The sequence below is a fragment of the Rhinichthys klamathensis genome, unplaced genomic scaffold (assembly GCF_029890125.1).
Source record: "Rhinichthys klamathensis goyatoka isolate OS25496 unplaced genomic scaffold, OSU_Roscu_1.1 h1tg000818l_1, whole genome shotgun sequence".
NCBI lineage: Eukaryota > Metazoa > Chordata > Actinopteri > Cypriniformes > Leuciscidae > Rhinichthys > Rhinichthys klamathensis.
The window spans coordinates 131,376-149,728 of NW_026607204.1; the positions used below are offsets into that span (position 1 = coordinate 131,376).

General features: G+C 43.1%; 1 protein-coding gene across 8 annotated transcripts in view; it reads right to left on the bottom strand.

Moving 5' to 3' along the window:
* The window catches only part of LOC130078121 (myomegalin-like), a 129,088-nt gene that overhangs the window by 62,424 nt on the left and 48,311 nt on the right, over nt 1-18,353 (bottom strand). For all 8 annotated transcript variants that reach the window (XM_056243632.1, XM_056243627.1, XM_056243628.1 and 5 more), the window contains 5 exons: nt 14,416-14,604; nt 7,381-7,420; nt 7,203-7,291; nt 6,035-6,103; nt 5,843-5,949 (listed from right to left, as the gene is read on the bottom strand). In XM_056243632.1, coding sequence (XP_056099607.1) covers nt 5,843-5,949; nt 6,035-6,103; nt 7,203-7,291; nt 7,381-7,420; nt 14,416-14,604 — 494 coding nt within the window. The remainder of the gene's footprint in view (nt 1-5,842; nt 5,950-6,034; nt 6,104-7,202; nt 7,292-7,380; nt 7,421-14,415; nt 14,605-18,353) is intronic.

Sequence of the window (18,353 nt, forward strand, 5' to 3'; positions counted from 1 at the left end):
GGTTTCATCAGAACCTTCTCTCCAAACACACACAGGTTATAACAGAACCTTTACTTTAACCACACACAGGTTACATCAGAACCTTCAATCCAAACACACACAGGTTACAACAGAATCTTCACTTTAACCACACACAGGTTTCATCAGAACCTTCACTCCAAACACACACAGGTTTCATCAGAACCTTCACTTCAACCACACACAGGTTTTATCAGAACCTTCAATCCAAACACACACAGGTTACAACAGAACCTTCTCTTCAAACACACACAGGTTACAACAGAACCTTTACTTTAACCACACACAGGTTTCATCAGAACCTTCAATCCAAACACACACAGGTTACAACAAAACCTTTACTTTAACCACACACAGGTTTCATCAGAACCTTCAATCCAAACACACACAGGTTACAACAGAACCTTTACTTTAACCACACACAGGTTTTATCAGAACCTTCAATCCAAACACACACAGGTTACAACAGAACCTTCACTTCAACCACACACAGGTTACAACAGAACCTTCACTCCAAACACACACAGGTTACAACAGAACCTTCACTTCAACCACACACAGGTTACAACAGAACCTTCACTCCAAACACACACAGGTTACAACAGAACCTTCACTTTAACCACACACAGGTTTCATCAGAACCTTCAATCCAAACACACACAGGTTACAACAGAACCTTCAGTTCAAACACACACAGGTTACAACAGAACCTTCAATCCAAACACACACAGGTTACAACAGAACCTTCTCTTCAAACACACACAGGTTACAACAGAACCTTCACTTCAACCACACACAGGTTACAACAGAACCTTCACTCCAAACACACACAGGTTACAACAGAACCTTCACTTTAACCACACACAGGTTTCATCAGAACCTTCAATCCAAACACACACAGGTTACAACAGAACCTTCAGTTCAAACACACACAGGTTACAACAGAACCTTCAATCCAAACACACACAGGTTACAACAGAACCTTCAATCCAAACACACACAGGTTACAACAGAACCTTCTCTTCAACCACACACAGATTACAACAGAACCTTCACTTCAACTACACACAGGTTACATCAGAACCTTCTCTTCAAACACACACAGGTTACATCAGAACCTTCAATCCAAACACACACAGGTTACAACAGAACCTTCTCTTCAAACACACACAGGTTACAACAGAACCTTCTCTTCAAAAACACACAGGTTACAACAGAACCTTCACTTTAACCACACACAGGTTACAACAGAACCTTCACTTCAACTACACACAGGTTACATCAGAACCTTCTCTTCAAACACACACAGGTTACATCAGAACCTTCAATCCAAACACACACAGGTTACAACAGAACCTTCTCTTCAAACACACACAGGTTTCATCAGAACCTTCACTCCAAACACACACAGGTTACAACAGAACCTTCACTTTAACCACACACAGGTTTCATCAGAACCTTCAATCCAAACACACACAGGTTACAACAGAACCTTCACTTCAACCACACACAGGTTACAACAGAACTTTCTCTTCAAACACACACAGGTTACAACAGAACCTTCAATCCAAACACAAACAAGTTACACCAGAACCTTATCTTCAAACACACACAGGTTTCATCAGAACCTTCACTCCAAACACACACAGGTTACAACAGAACCTTCACTTCAACCACACACAAGTTACACCAGAACCTTATCTTCAAACACACAGGGTACAACAGAACCTTCTCTCCAAACACACACAGGTTACAACAGAACCTTCACTTCAAACACACACAGGTTACAACAGAACCTTCACTCCAAACACACACAGGTTACAACAGAACCTTCACTTTATCCACACACAGGTTACAACAGAACCTTCACTCCAAACACACACAGGTTACAACAGAACCTTCACTTTAACCACACACAGGTTTCATCAGAACCTTCAATCCAAACACACACAGGTTACAACAGAACCTTCACTTCAACTACACACAGGTTACATCAGAACCTTCTCTTCAAACACACACAGGTTACATCAGAACCTTCAATCCAAACACACACAGGTTACAACAGAACCTTCACTTCAACCACACACAGGTTTCATCAGAACCTTCAATCCAAACACACACAGGTTACAACAGAACCTTCACTCCAAACACACACAGGTTACAACAGAACCTTCACTTTAACCACACACAGGTTTCATCAGAACCTTCAATCCAAACACACACAGGTTACAACAGAACCTTCACTTCAACTACACACAGGTTACATCAGAACCTTCTCTTCAAACACACACAGGTTACATCAGAACCTTCAATCCAAACACACACAGGTTACAACAGAACCTTCACTTTAACCACACACAGGTTTCATCAGAACCTTCACTTTAACCACACACAGGTTACAACAGAACCTTCAATCCAAACACACACAGGTTTCATCAGAACCTTCAATCCAAACACACACAGGTTACAACAGAACCTTCTCTTCAACCACACACAGGTTTCATCAGAACCTTCAATCCAAACACACACAGGTTACAACAGAACCTTCTCTTCAACCACACACAGGTTTCATCAGAACCTTCAATCCAAACACACACAGGTTACAACAGAACCTTCACTTCAACCACACACAGGTTACAACAGAACCTTCACTCCAAACACACACAGGTTACAACAGAACCTTCACTTTAACCACACACAGGTTTCATCAGAACCTTCAATCCAAACACACACAGGTTACAACAGAACCTTCACTTTAACCACACACAGGTTACAACAGAACCTTCAATCCAAACACACACAGGTTACAACAGAACCTTCACTTTAACCACACACAGGTTTCATCAGAACCTTCAATCCAAACACACACAGGTTACAACAGAACCTTCTCTTCAACCACACACAGGTTACATCAGAACCTTCACTTCAACCACACACAGGTTACAACAGAACCTTCAATCCAAACACACACAGGTTTCATCAGAACCTTCAATCCAAACACACACAGGTTACAACAGAACCTTCAGTTCAAACACACACAGGTTACAACAGAACCTTCTCTTCAACCACACACAGGTTACATCAATACCTTCTCTTCAAAAACACACAGGTTACAACAGAACCTTCACTTCAACCACACACAGGTTACATCAGAACCTTCACTTCAACCACACACAGGTTACAACAGAACCTTCAATCCAAACACACACAGGTTTCATCAGAACCTTCAATCCAAACACACACAGGTTACAACAGAACCTTCAGTTCAAACACACACAGGTTACAACAGAACCTTCTCTTCAACCACACACAGGTTACATCAATACCTTCTCTTCAAAAACACACAGGTTACAACAGAACCTTCAGTTCAAACACACACAGGTTACAACAGAACCTTCAATCCAAACACACACAAGTTACACCAGAACCTTATCTTCAAACACACACAGGTTACATCAGAACCTTCAATCCAAACACACACAGGTTACAACAGAACCTTCACTTCAACCACACACAGGTTTCATCAGAACCTTCAATCCAAACACACACAGGTTACAACAGAACCTTCACTTCAACCACACACAAGTTACACCAGAACCTTATCTTCAAACACACAGGTTACAACAGAACCTTCTATCCAAACACACACAGGTTACAACAGAACCTTCACTTCAAACACACACAGGTTACAACAGAACCTTCACTTTATCCACACACAGGTTACAACAGAACCTTCACTCCAAACACACATAGGTTACAACAGAACCTTCACTTTAACCACACACAGGTTTCATCAGAACCTTCAATCCAAACACACACAGGTTACAACAGAACCTTCACTCCAAACACACACAGGTTACAACAGAACCTTCACTTTATCCACACACAGGTTACAACAGAACCTTCACTTCAACTACACACAGGTTACATCAGAACCTTCTCTTCAAACACACACAGGTTACATCAGAACCTTCAATCCAAACACACACAGGTTACAACAGAACCTTCACTCCAAACACACACAGGTTACAACAGAACCTTCACTCCAAACACACACAGGTTACAACAGAACCTTCACTCCAAACACACAAAGGTTACAACAGAACCTTCACTGCGAACAGCTTCGGCTCTTAAAGAAAGAGTTCAGGTAGAAATCAACATTCTGTCAACATTTGTGTCATCGTACACGTGACTTACTTTCTTCTCTTTTATCGATGACATCACACATTAAACAGAAGCTGTTGAACCGTGAAAAACTTCCCAGAACCTCACAGAAACATACATGACTTCAGGAGACATGGAATACAGTGCATGATAGGACTATTATGGTTCTTTTTTATGTTTTTGTGGTATTTCCAATGGGTTGTTTTTGTCATTTTGTCAATACATGTACTTTAAAAGTTCAGTATCAACTGGACACACACTGCATTTAATTCCTCAAATATTTGTTCAGGCATTGGGTCACTGTTGGACAGACGGATGAGTGATGACTGTAGCTCGACTGAACACAAGTACACTGTCTGTCTTTTGTGATCCACAGAAGAAACACAGACATACAGGTTTAGAACTGTGAATGGTCAGAAAATTACAGAGTATTCCTGAACTCCTCCTTTAACTTTTGTGCATTCCTAAACGAAAACGGATGGATAGCATCAGTGTCATGGACCAGAGATGGGGACTCGAGTTTGAGACTCGGACTCGAGTGCGACTTTAGTCGCACACACAGTGACTTCAGACTCGACTTGAGACTCGTCCTCGAAAGACTTCAGACTCGACTCGGACTCGAGCTGCGGGACTCGTGAACAATGTTTATTTTTAGGAAACGTCTGATGAGCTCTCTGTTATTCCCCTCCCTCCGACCCGTTACCTAAAACCTGCCTACATAACACGTACTACGGCCGCTGCTGTGCCATTCATCGTAAGCTTTGGGTTTAAAAACTTCAAACAAGACGGGCCAAATAAAAGAAGCGCTCAATGCAAAATATGCGGTATCTGCGCGCGTGCACCTCATGGTGTTCCATGAGGGAGAGAGAGCGCGAGAGGTATGGGTGAACGAGAGAGAGAGAAAGAGAGGGACGAGCGAGAGGTAGTGCGGCGCGAATGCGCTACGGCACTCTGCAATCAAATACGATTTTAAATAGGCTTAGTAAAAATAAAATAAAAAAATCGAAAATCAATGTGTGGCGGTCAGCCAGTGTTGATATTGTGGCGGGCCGCCACAAATATATGAACGTATGAGGAACCATGTATTTTACATCATTTGGTTCCAATAGTGTTTTGCATTTAGCCACACTGTGATGTTTTGCACTATGTCAATTTTAATGCTGTGAGGTAGGCTATAACATTTTCTATATTTGGTCTTATGGCTACACAGAGCCAGCACAATAGGAGCCAAGGTCTTTCATTATAATTCAGCAACAGACATGAGAGTCCTTTTTCTTCAGAACCTCAATTTTTACAGATGCAGATATTAACTTAAAAGTAAAGCATTCTTGGTGTTTTTGTCATGTTGAAATAGCCTGTTTACACTGATTATATACCTAAATCAAAGCTGATACTGTATGCTAATAGATAAAGGAGTCATAATAACATTACATGCTTTGAATTCCTTATATATAGCTATGAAGTGTTCTAAGCAGCCTGGATGGGTCGCTGTACGTGATGCAACACTTATTATAACCACAAGAGACTTGAGACTTGACTTGGACTCTAGTTCAGAGACTTGAGACTTGACTTGGACTCTAGTTCAGAGACTCGTGAGCATCTCTGTCATGGACACACACATACACACACAGATATGAAGGATCTGTGCTTGTGTTCTGACCTTTCTGCTGGACTCTGGATGCCTCTGAGCGACTGATAAAGACTCTTTTCGGCTCTCAGAGCTTCATTCAGCGCCTGCTGCTCTGACACGAGCTGCTGCAGAACACACTGAAACACACACACACACACAATATGAGTACACACACACATACACACTCACACGCATATACAGGCCAATAACTCATGATCTTACCTGCTGATCAGTTCTCAGTGTGTCATGATGCCTCGCAGCCAAAAGAGACCGCAACTCTGACAGCTCCCGCTACACACACACACACACACACACACACACACACACACACACGAACATCCATGGTGTTTAAATGACGTTTCTGGGTCTAGAACTGCCTTGATGTTTGGTTGTTTTAGCTTAATTTTAAAGCTTTTTTTGTATTGTTTTTGTTTTATTGTCCACTGTTTGAGAACAAATTAATTAGTGTTTATTTCAGCTAGTGAGCTCAATTTGAGAATAATTCATACAATATTTCAGTATTACTTTTAAGTCTGGGTAGTTCGGGTGAGTCTGCAGCCCCAAAGCAATTATTTCAAAACCTTTACTGTTTTAATCCTTTACCCCACACCCCATTTTGGCAAGCGGGGTATAAATGACATACCCAAAATAAAAAGGTTTCTGCTAATAAGTCATTCTGAATAGACACATAATCAACATATATTTAGAAAGCCAACATGACAGTTCAAGAATTAGCCTACTCAGGCTGCTATTAATATAGAGATATATAAGCTCAAACTTAAAAAACAAAAATAAAATGATTAAGAATATAATTTTAAAATGTATAAAAATATTATGCGAATGTAGTATAACAAATTATAACCACTTAAACGGAAGCCACAAGTGTGGTAATGCTTCATTTCAGATCTGAGGATATCATCTCTCTAAAACTATTAATTTTATTAAACATTTTCTAAGATCATGTCGTGAGTTTTTAGAGAAGGCTGATAAGAGCTAATCAAATATTTTATTGACCTTTAAACACCCATTTGCAGTCTGTTATCTAATGTCTGGCGACGAGAACTGCTCAATTCATGTTCTATTGTTCTCACTCAATAAATCTTCATTATTCTTTTATCGTTATTCTTTTGTTTATATTCACCTATTATCTGAATCCACCCATTATCTATTATATTTCTAGAAAACAAACAAAAATAGCATATTCTTGGGACCTTATGTGAATTCTTGTAACAAAATAGATATAATATTTGGATATATCAAATAGAAATAGATATAGCTCCTGGCACATCATTACCATTAATCTTTTTAATTTATTCAGTAAACAAATCGGCTTTTCCAAAGTTTAGGTAAAAAGTGCCATAAAAATGATATGATTTGATGTGTGTTTTACCTCAGTCTCTCTTTCTTTTCTGAGGGTCAGCTGTAGCTCATCTCTGATCGCTTGAATCTCTAGATCGCCTGAGCTGCTCGTACACACAGCTGCTCAACATAAACACACACACACACACTCAGAATGAAGAGAATAATTTTAATTGATCAAATGTTGGCTGTACAGCGGTGACACTCACCCAGTTCTGCTGCTGTGGAGCTCTGACCCTGCAGTAACTCCTGCACACACAACACATCGTTACCACAGTACAATAACGGTACATTTACACACAACACATCATTACCGCGGTACATTTACACACAACACATCATTACCGCGGTACATTTACACACAGCACATCATTACCGCAGTACATTTACACACAACACATCATTACCACAGTACAATTACGGTACATTTACACACAACACATCATTACCGCGGTACATTTACACACAGCACATCATTACCGCTGTACATTTACACACAACACATCATTACCACAGTACAATTACGGTACATTTACACACAACACATCATTACCGCGGTACATTTACACATAACACATCATGACCGCGGTACATTTACACACAACACATCATTACCGCTGTACATTTACACACAACACATCATTACCACGGTACATTTACACACAACACATCATTACCGCTGTACATTTACACACAACACATCATTACCGCAGTACATTTACACACAACACATCATTACCGTGGTACATTTACACACAACACATCATTACCGCGGTACATTTACACACCTCACATCATACTAGGCACGGTTGCCATGAACCGGGCCCGAGTACGATTGCCCCCCCTCCCCACTCCCCCTCTGGCCTGCACTCACATAGGGTTTCAGCATTCGTGCCAGAGCACGCTTACGTCATTATGGTGCGTGCGACGGTTTCGGGATAAACAAGAAGAGCGGCGCTCTCTGAACACAATGGAGTCCATCGCTCTGTTTTCTTTGTGGATAATTTTGTGTCGTTTGGTCCACGGTGGTCCACAGCCCTCTCACAGCCTGTTGTTAAACAGATGCGTCGCCTTAGTGGCGCGAAAATTTTCACGTAATCGTGCTGCTCGTATGAGGAGGTTTGCAAGGTACCAGCTGAAGTGCAGCAAGGACTTTGCAGCTTTGATTACGGACTGTGTTGGTTTTGGAGCGTCGCAAAACCATGACATCACGCGTCCTGTTCCGTGCTCCAGCACGGTTAGCGCTCACACTGCATGCGAACCGCGCACGAGTCCAACTGAACCGTGCTCTGGCCCACCTCTTCCAAGCGTGCCAGGGCCGGCTAATCGAGCCGCGCCCGGGCACGGTTCGGAGCACTCACACTAGTCAAACGAACCGCGCTTTGGTGGTCAAACGCACTCGGGCACGGTTCAAACTGGCTAGTGTGAGTACACCCTTACACACAACACATCATGACCGCGGTACATTTACACACAACACATCATTACCGCGGTACATTTACACACAACACATCATTACCGCGGTACATTTACACACAACACATCATTACCGCGGTACATTTACACACAGCACATCATTACCGCTGTACATTTACACACAGCACATCATTACCGCTGTACATTTACACACAACACATCATTACCGCGGTACATTTACACACAGCACATCATTACCGCGGTACATTTACACACAGCACATCATTACCGCTGTACATTTACACTAGGGCTGGGCGATATGGAGCAAAAAATATATCTCGATATATTTTGCTATATCTCGATATTCGATATAGATCTCGATATCTTTACAGGAAAATGGATGTGAATACAACTCAAAATATAGGCCTACAATCAATAGAAAATTAATTTTCCATAACAGAATGTAACCAAATGAGAAAAATTAAACACAGGGCCTGAATTTCGTCATCATTATTAATCACGTGATTCATATACAGAAACTGAATAAAGTAATCAAATGGAAAATAACACTGAGTAGTATTTTAGTCCTGAATAAATTAAATACATAGGTTATTAATCCTGATCCCTTTAACTTAAAGCTATCTTTTGTTGTATTGACAACAAAATGAATGATTCACATATGGCTGCCGTCACTTTAAGAGGTAGTGCACGGATCCTGTGTTCATTATACTGGCATGCGTTTTATGCTTATTAAAGACAAAACTGACTATGTTTAGAGTATACTCACGACGACCGAAATTGACAATTTTGCGTGTTAAAGCAATATAATCCGCGAAAAATAACTTTTGTTACTGGCCAGCTGTTCTTAAGGCGGATTTTCTATGAATGTGCGCATAGAAAATAATCTCTCAGAGAGCGCGCGAGCACTGATTAGTTTAAAATCGCTTGAATGTTTAAACTGGTAAGACTTAAAAAGACGTGCAAATGGTAAACTTCAGTCACGATGCACTGCTGGCCCGATTGTGCGAGTGAATATCCATCATGTCCCGACTCCTAAACGCGAGTGTGTTTTATCGCCGCAGCTCTTGATGCTTGCCTTGCACAACACATTATGAGAGAAGAGAAAGAAGCGGCACCGCTGAACACTCACGCTGTTTGTGAAATTGCGTCTGGCAGATAGTTGTTAAAAGAATGATTTGATTTTATAATCTGTGTGGATTACGATTGCGGGAATTTCCCGCATTATAAATGGGAGACCTGCGGGAATGATTAGAATTATGCGCAATACCCGCGCCAAAATTCGAGCCCTGCAATAGTTTAAATCAAGACGTTTGTAGTAGCCTTCTGATTACTGGAGTCCATTAATCGAACTTCCATGTCTCTTATATAGTAATTATTGTAGTATGTAGGCTACCAATTTACTAATGCAATTAATGCTCACACTCGGTTTCTCTCGTGCTCTGTCGCTCGCGCGCAGACACACTCGGAGTTCTGTAGCCTCCGGGCTGGTTGCGGATGAGACAATTGTTGAATGAGACAACACGCGAGGTGAGGGGGAACAAAAGCAAGGAGGCGGGGGCGAGCACAGCACAGAGAAGGCAAACAAGCAAAGTGGCGAAATCAGGATTAAATATAAACAATATATCGATATATACGATATGTCAAAATCGTCGAGATATCGAGATATCGCCCACCCCTAATTTACACACAACAAATCATTACTGTGGTACATTTACACACAACACATCATGACCGCGGTACATTTACACACAGCACATCATTACTGTGGTACATTTACACACCTCACATCATTACCGCTGTACATTTACACACAGCACATCATTACCGTGGTACATTTACACACAGCACATCATTACCGTGGTACATTTACACACAGCACATCATTACTGCGGTACATTTACACACAGCACATCATTACCGTGGTACATTTACACACAGCACATCATTACTGTGGTACATTTACACACAGCACATCATTACCGTGGTACATTTACACACCTCACATCATTACCGCGGTACATTTACACACCTCACATCATTACTGCGGTACATTTACACACAGCACATCATTACCGCGGTACATTTACACACCTCACATCATTACCGTGGTACATTTACACACAACACATCATTACCGTGGTACATTTACACACAGCACATCATTACCGTGGTACATTTACACACAGCACATCATTACTGTGGTACATTTACACACAGCGCATCATTACCGTGGTACATTTACACACCTCACATCATTACCGCGGTACATTTACACACAGCACATCATTACCGCGGTACATTTACACACCTCACATCATTACCGCGGTACATTAACACACCTCACATCATTACCGTGGTACATTTACACACCTCACATCATTACCACAGTACATTTACACACAACACATCATTACCGTGGTACATTTACACACAGCACATCATTACCACAGTACATTTACACACAACACATCATTACCGTGGTACATTTACACACCTCACATCATTACCGTGGTACATTTACACACCTCACATCATTACCGCTGTACATTAACACACAACACATCATTACTGCGGTACATTTACACACAACACATCATTAGCATGGTACATTTACACACAATACATAATTAGCATGGTAGATTTACACACAGCACATCATGACCGCGGTACATTTACACACAACACATCATTACTGCGGTACATTTACACACAACACATCATTACTGCGGTACATTTACACACAGCACATCATGACCGCGGTACATTTACACACAACACATCATTACCGCGGTACATTAACACACAACACATCATTACTGCGGTACATTTACACACAACACATCATTAGCATGGTACATTTACACACAATACATAATTAGCATGGTAGATTTACACACAGCACATCATTACCGCGGTACATTAACACACAGCACATCATTACTGCGGTACATTTACACACAATACATAATTAGCATGGTAGATTTACACACAGCACATCATGACCGCGGTACATTTACACTAGGGATGAGTCGCGATCTTCGAATAGTCGAATAGTCGAACTGCGTTCGAAATTCGATCATAAAATTGCTTATTCGAATATCGTTATATTTTCGCGCAATTCCAATGTGACATAATTGACGGCGCGCCTACTGTCCTAGATCGCGCAGCAGGGTATTTTCCTGTCGGGGACACAAGGTGCCACTAACATGAATGAAACCCCCTCCTGCGCGATCTAGGATACCAGTGTTTTATACATAAATGGTAAATGGACTGCCTTTATATAGCGCTTTCACAGACCCAAACGGCCACCAAAGCGCTTTACATATTGCCTCACATTCACCCATTCACTCACTCATTCATACACCGACGGCAGGTGTCAGCCATGCAAGGCGCCATCCAGCTCGCCGGGAGCAGCTGGGGTTAGGTGTCTTGCTCAAAGACACCTCGACACTTGGGTCAGGTGGAACCGGGGATTGAACCACCAACCTTTCGGTTTGTAGACAACCTACATGAACCACTGAGCCACTGTCGCCCCTACATAGTGTAAACAAACAACAGAAGAAGAGCATTGTCGTGACCGTTAACTCTGCGCCCAACAGAGGTGGGTAGTAGACTAACCTTTACTGTCCATGGTAGTAACCGTCTATGGTAGTAACAAAGTAGGCTACATTTACTTCACTACGTTGGGCGACGTTCCTCTCGTTACTTTATTTTAATGCAATACATGTTGTTAAATGCGTAGTTTATTCCAAGCGTGTCTTTTTTATGGGCATGAGCGATGCTCCATTCACAAATGAATCACTCTTTTGAGTCGATTCTGTTCAAAGACTTCATTAAACAAGTTGGCAGATCTGTCTAAATCGGTTCGCGAATCAGTTTGAATGATCTGTTCAGTTCCTCGCGCACTGAATCGTCTGAAGCGCTTTCAATTCACACTCAACACGGAGTCGTAACAGGAAGATTTAAGAACATCAAGAGCGTTGGATGAAGTGGCCGTGGACCTACAGTTTAGTCTAGTGAAAGCAAATCTGCAAATGCATCATATTTTTGCCAGCGATGAAGATCTAGTTGAACATCTTCGTATGATGTCTGTGAATGAATGATTCTAGTTCATTTCATTCAGGTAATGCATTTTACAACCAAACAGATTATTACTCGACGATAGCACTACAAGTATGATGACATTATCCGTTTTTTGGACATATACATTCATTTATAGGCTACACACAGCAAATCATTACCGCAGTACATTTACACACAACACATCATTAGCATGGTACATTTACACACAACACATCATTAGCATGGTACATTTACACACAACACATCATTACCGCAGTACATTTACACTAGGGGTGGAACGGTACATGTATTTGTACCGAACCGAAACGGTACGGGCGTCACGGTTCGGTGCACGAATTTACACGGAGAATACACGGTATAAAAATAAATAAAACTCGTGTGAAAATTAATTAATGTAATGCGGAACTACTGTTAGATACGCGGGTTCTTTAGGGACACATAATCTGTACCATCGGCTTAGCTCTGAACGCGCGTTCACTTCAAACGTTTGCTTTATACGCGCGTCCTATTCGCTTTGGACTAGCGTCGAACTAGACGTGAATTTGACGCTCTATTCGCGTTTGGTGTGACCGCATAATGAACAGGCTGCGATGTCAAGATTGCAATGCTGGAGTGTGTGTGTGTGTATGTGTGAGAGAGAGAGGCGCGGCCGCGATCGAATAGTGGAAACATAAAAAACATACTCCGTCATTTTGTTCATACAGATCATTAAACCTGCAAAGTGTTTACTTATATTTGGTGTACACTCGCAATAAAACACAACATTGTGCTTTTGTCACACTGTAAACTCTTGTCAAACTGTAACCTACAACTGTGACCCAATCTCTCTCTCTCTCTCTCTCTCTCTCTCTCTCTCTCACACACACACACACACACACACACACTGTTTTAAAAGCAAAACATATTTATCCAACTCATATCATTGGTTTTCATTTCTCGTCCTCGGAGCACTGATCTTACACATTCTACATTGATTAAAAATGAAAATCGAATGCGTTTTTAATGGTAGTATTATTTTATACAGAAAGCAATTATTTATAATTCAGATGAGAATAATGTTACATTGTTAATTAATAATGTTAATTAAATTTAAGGAAAACAAATATATTTAACTGAAATATAGCAAATTAATTTTAAATTAATTCAGGTACAATTACCAAACATATCGCAAGGTCTTTTTGTCTTTTTATTAATTTAATTAATAAACGAATTATATAAAACTATTGTCAGTGCACTACAAATAAACTGGTTCTATGCCTTTATTAATAAAACTTATTTAAAAAATACAATGCCTTCTGCATTTTTGTTTTGCTTTTCCCTCCATTGTACCGAAATCGTACCGAACCGTGATGTCTGAACCGAGGTATGAACCGAACCGTGACTTCTGTGTACCGTTCCACCCCTAATTTACACACAACACATCATTAGCATGGTACATTTACACACAACACATAATTACTGCAGTTTATCCATTAATCCATTTATTAGAAAATAATAACTGTAGAAAGGAATAAAAACACTATAACAGCAGAAGTGTGTAAATCTGATGAAGCTCGATAAATTAATTGTAAAGAAAATTAAGTCTGTTTTAGGACATTACGTTTAAAAACCACCAAAACAAATTTAGCCCAAAATGCTCATGACTTGAACAAATAATGACTCAAATAATCATTACAGTGATGAACACAGTAAAGAGCAGCTTGTGTAAATGTGTTTTCTCTGACCTGTATAAGTGAGTCTTTCTCCTTGAGGACGTTCTGGAGTCTCTTCAGTTCTCGGGCCGCAGAAACGTCCCTCTCTCTCTCCCGGTTCACATCGTGCAGCTCCTGTTCCCGAGACGACAGCTGCCGCCGCAACTCCTGCAACTGAGCGGATCGCTCGGATATCACCCGTCCCAACCTCTCCCCGTAATCCTGAGGGAACACGGGAGACATGAGGAGACCAGCACACAGGACAGAACATGAGGAAATCCTGAGGGAACACGGGAGACATGAGGAGACCAGCACACAGGACAGAACATGAGGAAATCCTGAGGGAACACGGGAGACATGAGGAGACCAGCACACAGGACAGAACATGAGGAAATCCTGAGGGAACATGGGAAACATGAGAAGACCAGCACACAGGACAGAACATGAGGAAATCCTGAGGGAACACGGGAGACATGAGGAGACCAGCACACAGGACAGAACATGAGGAAATCCTGAGGGAACATGGGAAACATGAGGAGACCAGCACACAGGACAGAACATGAGGAAATCCTGAGGGAACACGGGAGACATGAGGAGACCAGCACACAGGACAGAACATGAGGAAATCCTGAGGGAACACGGGAAGCATGAGAAGACCAGCACACAGGACAGAACATGAGGAAATCCTGAGGGAACACGGGAAACATGAGAAGACCAGCACACAGGACAGAACATGAGGAAATCCTGAGGGAACAAGGGAGACATGAGAAGACCAGCACACAGGACAGAACATGAGGAAATCCTGAGGGAACACGGGAGACATGAGGAGACCAGCACACAGGACAGAACATGAGGAAATCCTGAGGGAACACGGGAGACATGAGGAGACCAGCACACAGGACAGAACATGAGGAAATCCTGAGGGAATACGGGAGACATGAGGAGACCAGCACACAGGACAGAACATGAGGAAATCCTGAGGGAACACGGGAGACATGAGAAGACCAGCACACAGGACAGAACATGAGGAAATCCTGAGGGAACACGGGAGACATGAGGAGACCAGCACACAGGACAGAACATGAGGAAATCCTGAGGGAACACGGGAGACATGAGGAGACCAGCACACAGGACAGAACATGAGGAAATCCTGAGGGAACATGGGAAACATGAGAAGACCAGCACACAGGACAGAACATGAGGAAATCCTGAGGGAACACGGGAGACATGAGGATACCAGCACACAGGACAGAACATGAGGAAATCCTGAGGGAACATGGGAAACATGAGAAGACCAGCACACAGGACAGAACATGAGGAAATCCTGAGGGAACACGGGAAACATGAGAAGACCAGCACACAGGACAGAACATGAGGAAATCCTGAGGGAACACGGGAAACATGAGAAGACCAGCACACAGGACAGAACATGAGGAAATCCTGAGGGAACACGGGAGACATGAGGAGACCAGCACACAGGACAGAACATGAGGAAATCCTGAGGGAACATGGGAAACATGAGAAGACCAGCACACAGGACAGAACATGAGGAAATCCTGAGGGAACACGGGAGACATGAGAAGACCAGCACACAGGACAGAACATGAGGAAATCCTGAGGGAACACGGGAGACATGAGAAGACCAGCACACAGGACAGAACATGAGGAAATCCTGAGGGAACACGGGAGACATGAGGAGACCAGCACACAGGACAGAACATGAGGAAATCCTGAGGGAACACGGGAGACATGAGGAGACCAGCACACAGGACAGAACATGAGGAAATCCTGAGGGAACACGGGAGACATGAGGAGACCAGCACACAGGACAGAACATGAGGAAATCCTGAAGGAACATGGGAAACATGAGAAGACCAGCACACAGGACAGAACATGAGGAAATCCTGAGGGAACACGGGAAACATGAGAAGACCAGCACACAGGACAGAACATGAGGAAATCCTGAGGGAACACGGGAAACATGAGAAGACCAGCACACAGGACAGAACATGAGGAAATCCTGAGGGAACACGGGAAACATGAGAAGACCAGCACACAGGACAGAACATGAGGAAATCCTGAGGGAACACGGGAAACATGAGAAGACCAGCACACAGGACAGAACATGAGGAAATCCTGAGGGAACACGGGAAACATGAGAAGACCAGCACACAGGACAGAACATGAGGAAATCCTGAGGGAACACGGGAAACATGAGAAGACCAGCACACAGGACAGAACATGAGGAAATCCTGAGGGAACAAGGGAGACATGAGAAGACCAGCACACAGGACAGAACATGAGGAAATCCTGAGGGAACACGGGAGACATGAGGAGACCAGCACACAGGACAGAACATGAGGAAATCCTGAGGGAACACGGGAGACATGAGGAGACCAGCACACAGGACAGAACATGAGGAAATCCTGAGGGAACACGGGAGACATGAGGAGACCAGCACACAGGACAGAACATGAGGAAATCCTGAGGGAACACGGGAGACATGAGAAGACCAGCACACAGGACAGAACATGAGGAAATCCTGAGGGAACACGGGAGACATGAGGAGACCAGCACACAGGACAGAACATGAGGAAATCCTGAGGGAACACGGGAGACATGAGGAGACCAGCACACAGGACAGAACATGAGGAAATCCTGAGGGAACATGGGAAACATGAGAAGACCAGCACACAGGACAGAACATGAGGAAATCCTGAGGGAACACGGGAGACATGAGGATACCAGCACACAGGACAGAACATGAGGAAATCCTGAGGGAACATGGGAAACATGAGAAGACCAGCACACAGGACAGAACATGAGGAAATCCTGAGGGAACACGGGAAACATGAGAAGACCAGCACACAGGACAGAACATGAGGAAATCCTGAGGGAACACGGGAAACATGAGAAGACCAGCACACAGGACAGAACATGAGGAAATCCTGAGGGAACACGGGAGACATGAGGAGACCAGCACACAGGACAGAACATGAGGAAATCCTGAGGGAACATGGGAAACATGAGAAGACCAGCACACAGGACAGAACATGAGGAAATCCTGAGGGAACACGGGAGACATGAGAAGACCAGCACACAGGACAGAACATGAGGAAATCCTGAGGGAACACGGGAGACATGAGAAGACCAGCACACAGGACAGAACATGAGGAAATCCTGAGGGAACACGGGAGACATGAGGAGACCAGCACACAGGACAGAACATGAGGAAATCCTGAGGGAACACGGGAGACATGAGGAGACCAGCACACAGGACAGAACATGAGGAAATCCTGAGGGAACACGGGAGACATGAGGAGACCAGCACACAGGACAGAACATGAGGAAATCCTGAAGGAACATGGGAAACATGAGAAGACCAGCACACAGGACAGAACATGAGGAAATCCTGAGGGAACACGGGAAACATGAGAAGACCAGCACACAGGACAGAACATGAGGAAATCCTGAGGGAACACGGGAAACATGAGAAGACCAGCACACAGGACAGAACATGAGGAAATCCTGAGGGAACACGGGAAACATGAGAAGACCAGCACACAGGACAGAACATGAGGAAATCCTGAGGGAACACGGGAAACATGAGAAGACCAGCACACAGGACAGAACATGAGGAAATCCTGAGGGAACACGGGAAACATGAGAAGACCAGCACACAGGACAGAACATGAGGAAATCCTGAGGGAACACGGGAGACATGAGAAGACCAGCACACAGGACAGAACATGAGGAAATCCTGAGGGAACACGGGAAACATGAGAAGACCAGCACACAGGACAGAACATGAGGAAATCCTGAGGGAACACGGGAGACATGAGAAGACCAGCACACAGGACAGAACATGAGGAAATCCTGAGGGAACACGGGAGACATGAGGAGACCAGCACACAGGACAGAACATGAGGAAATCCTGAGGGAACACGGGAGACATGAGGAGACCAGCACAC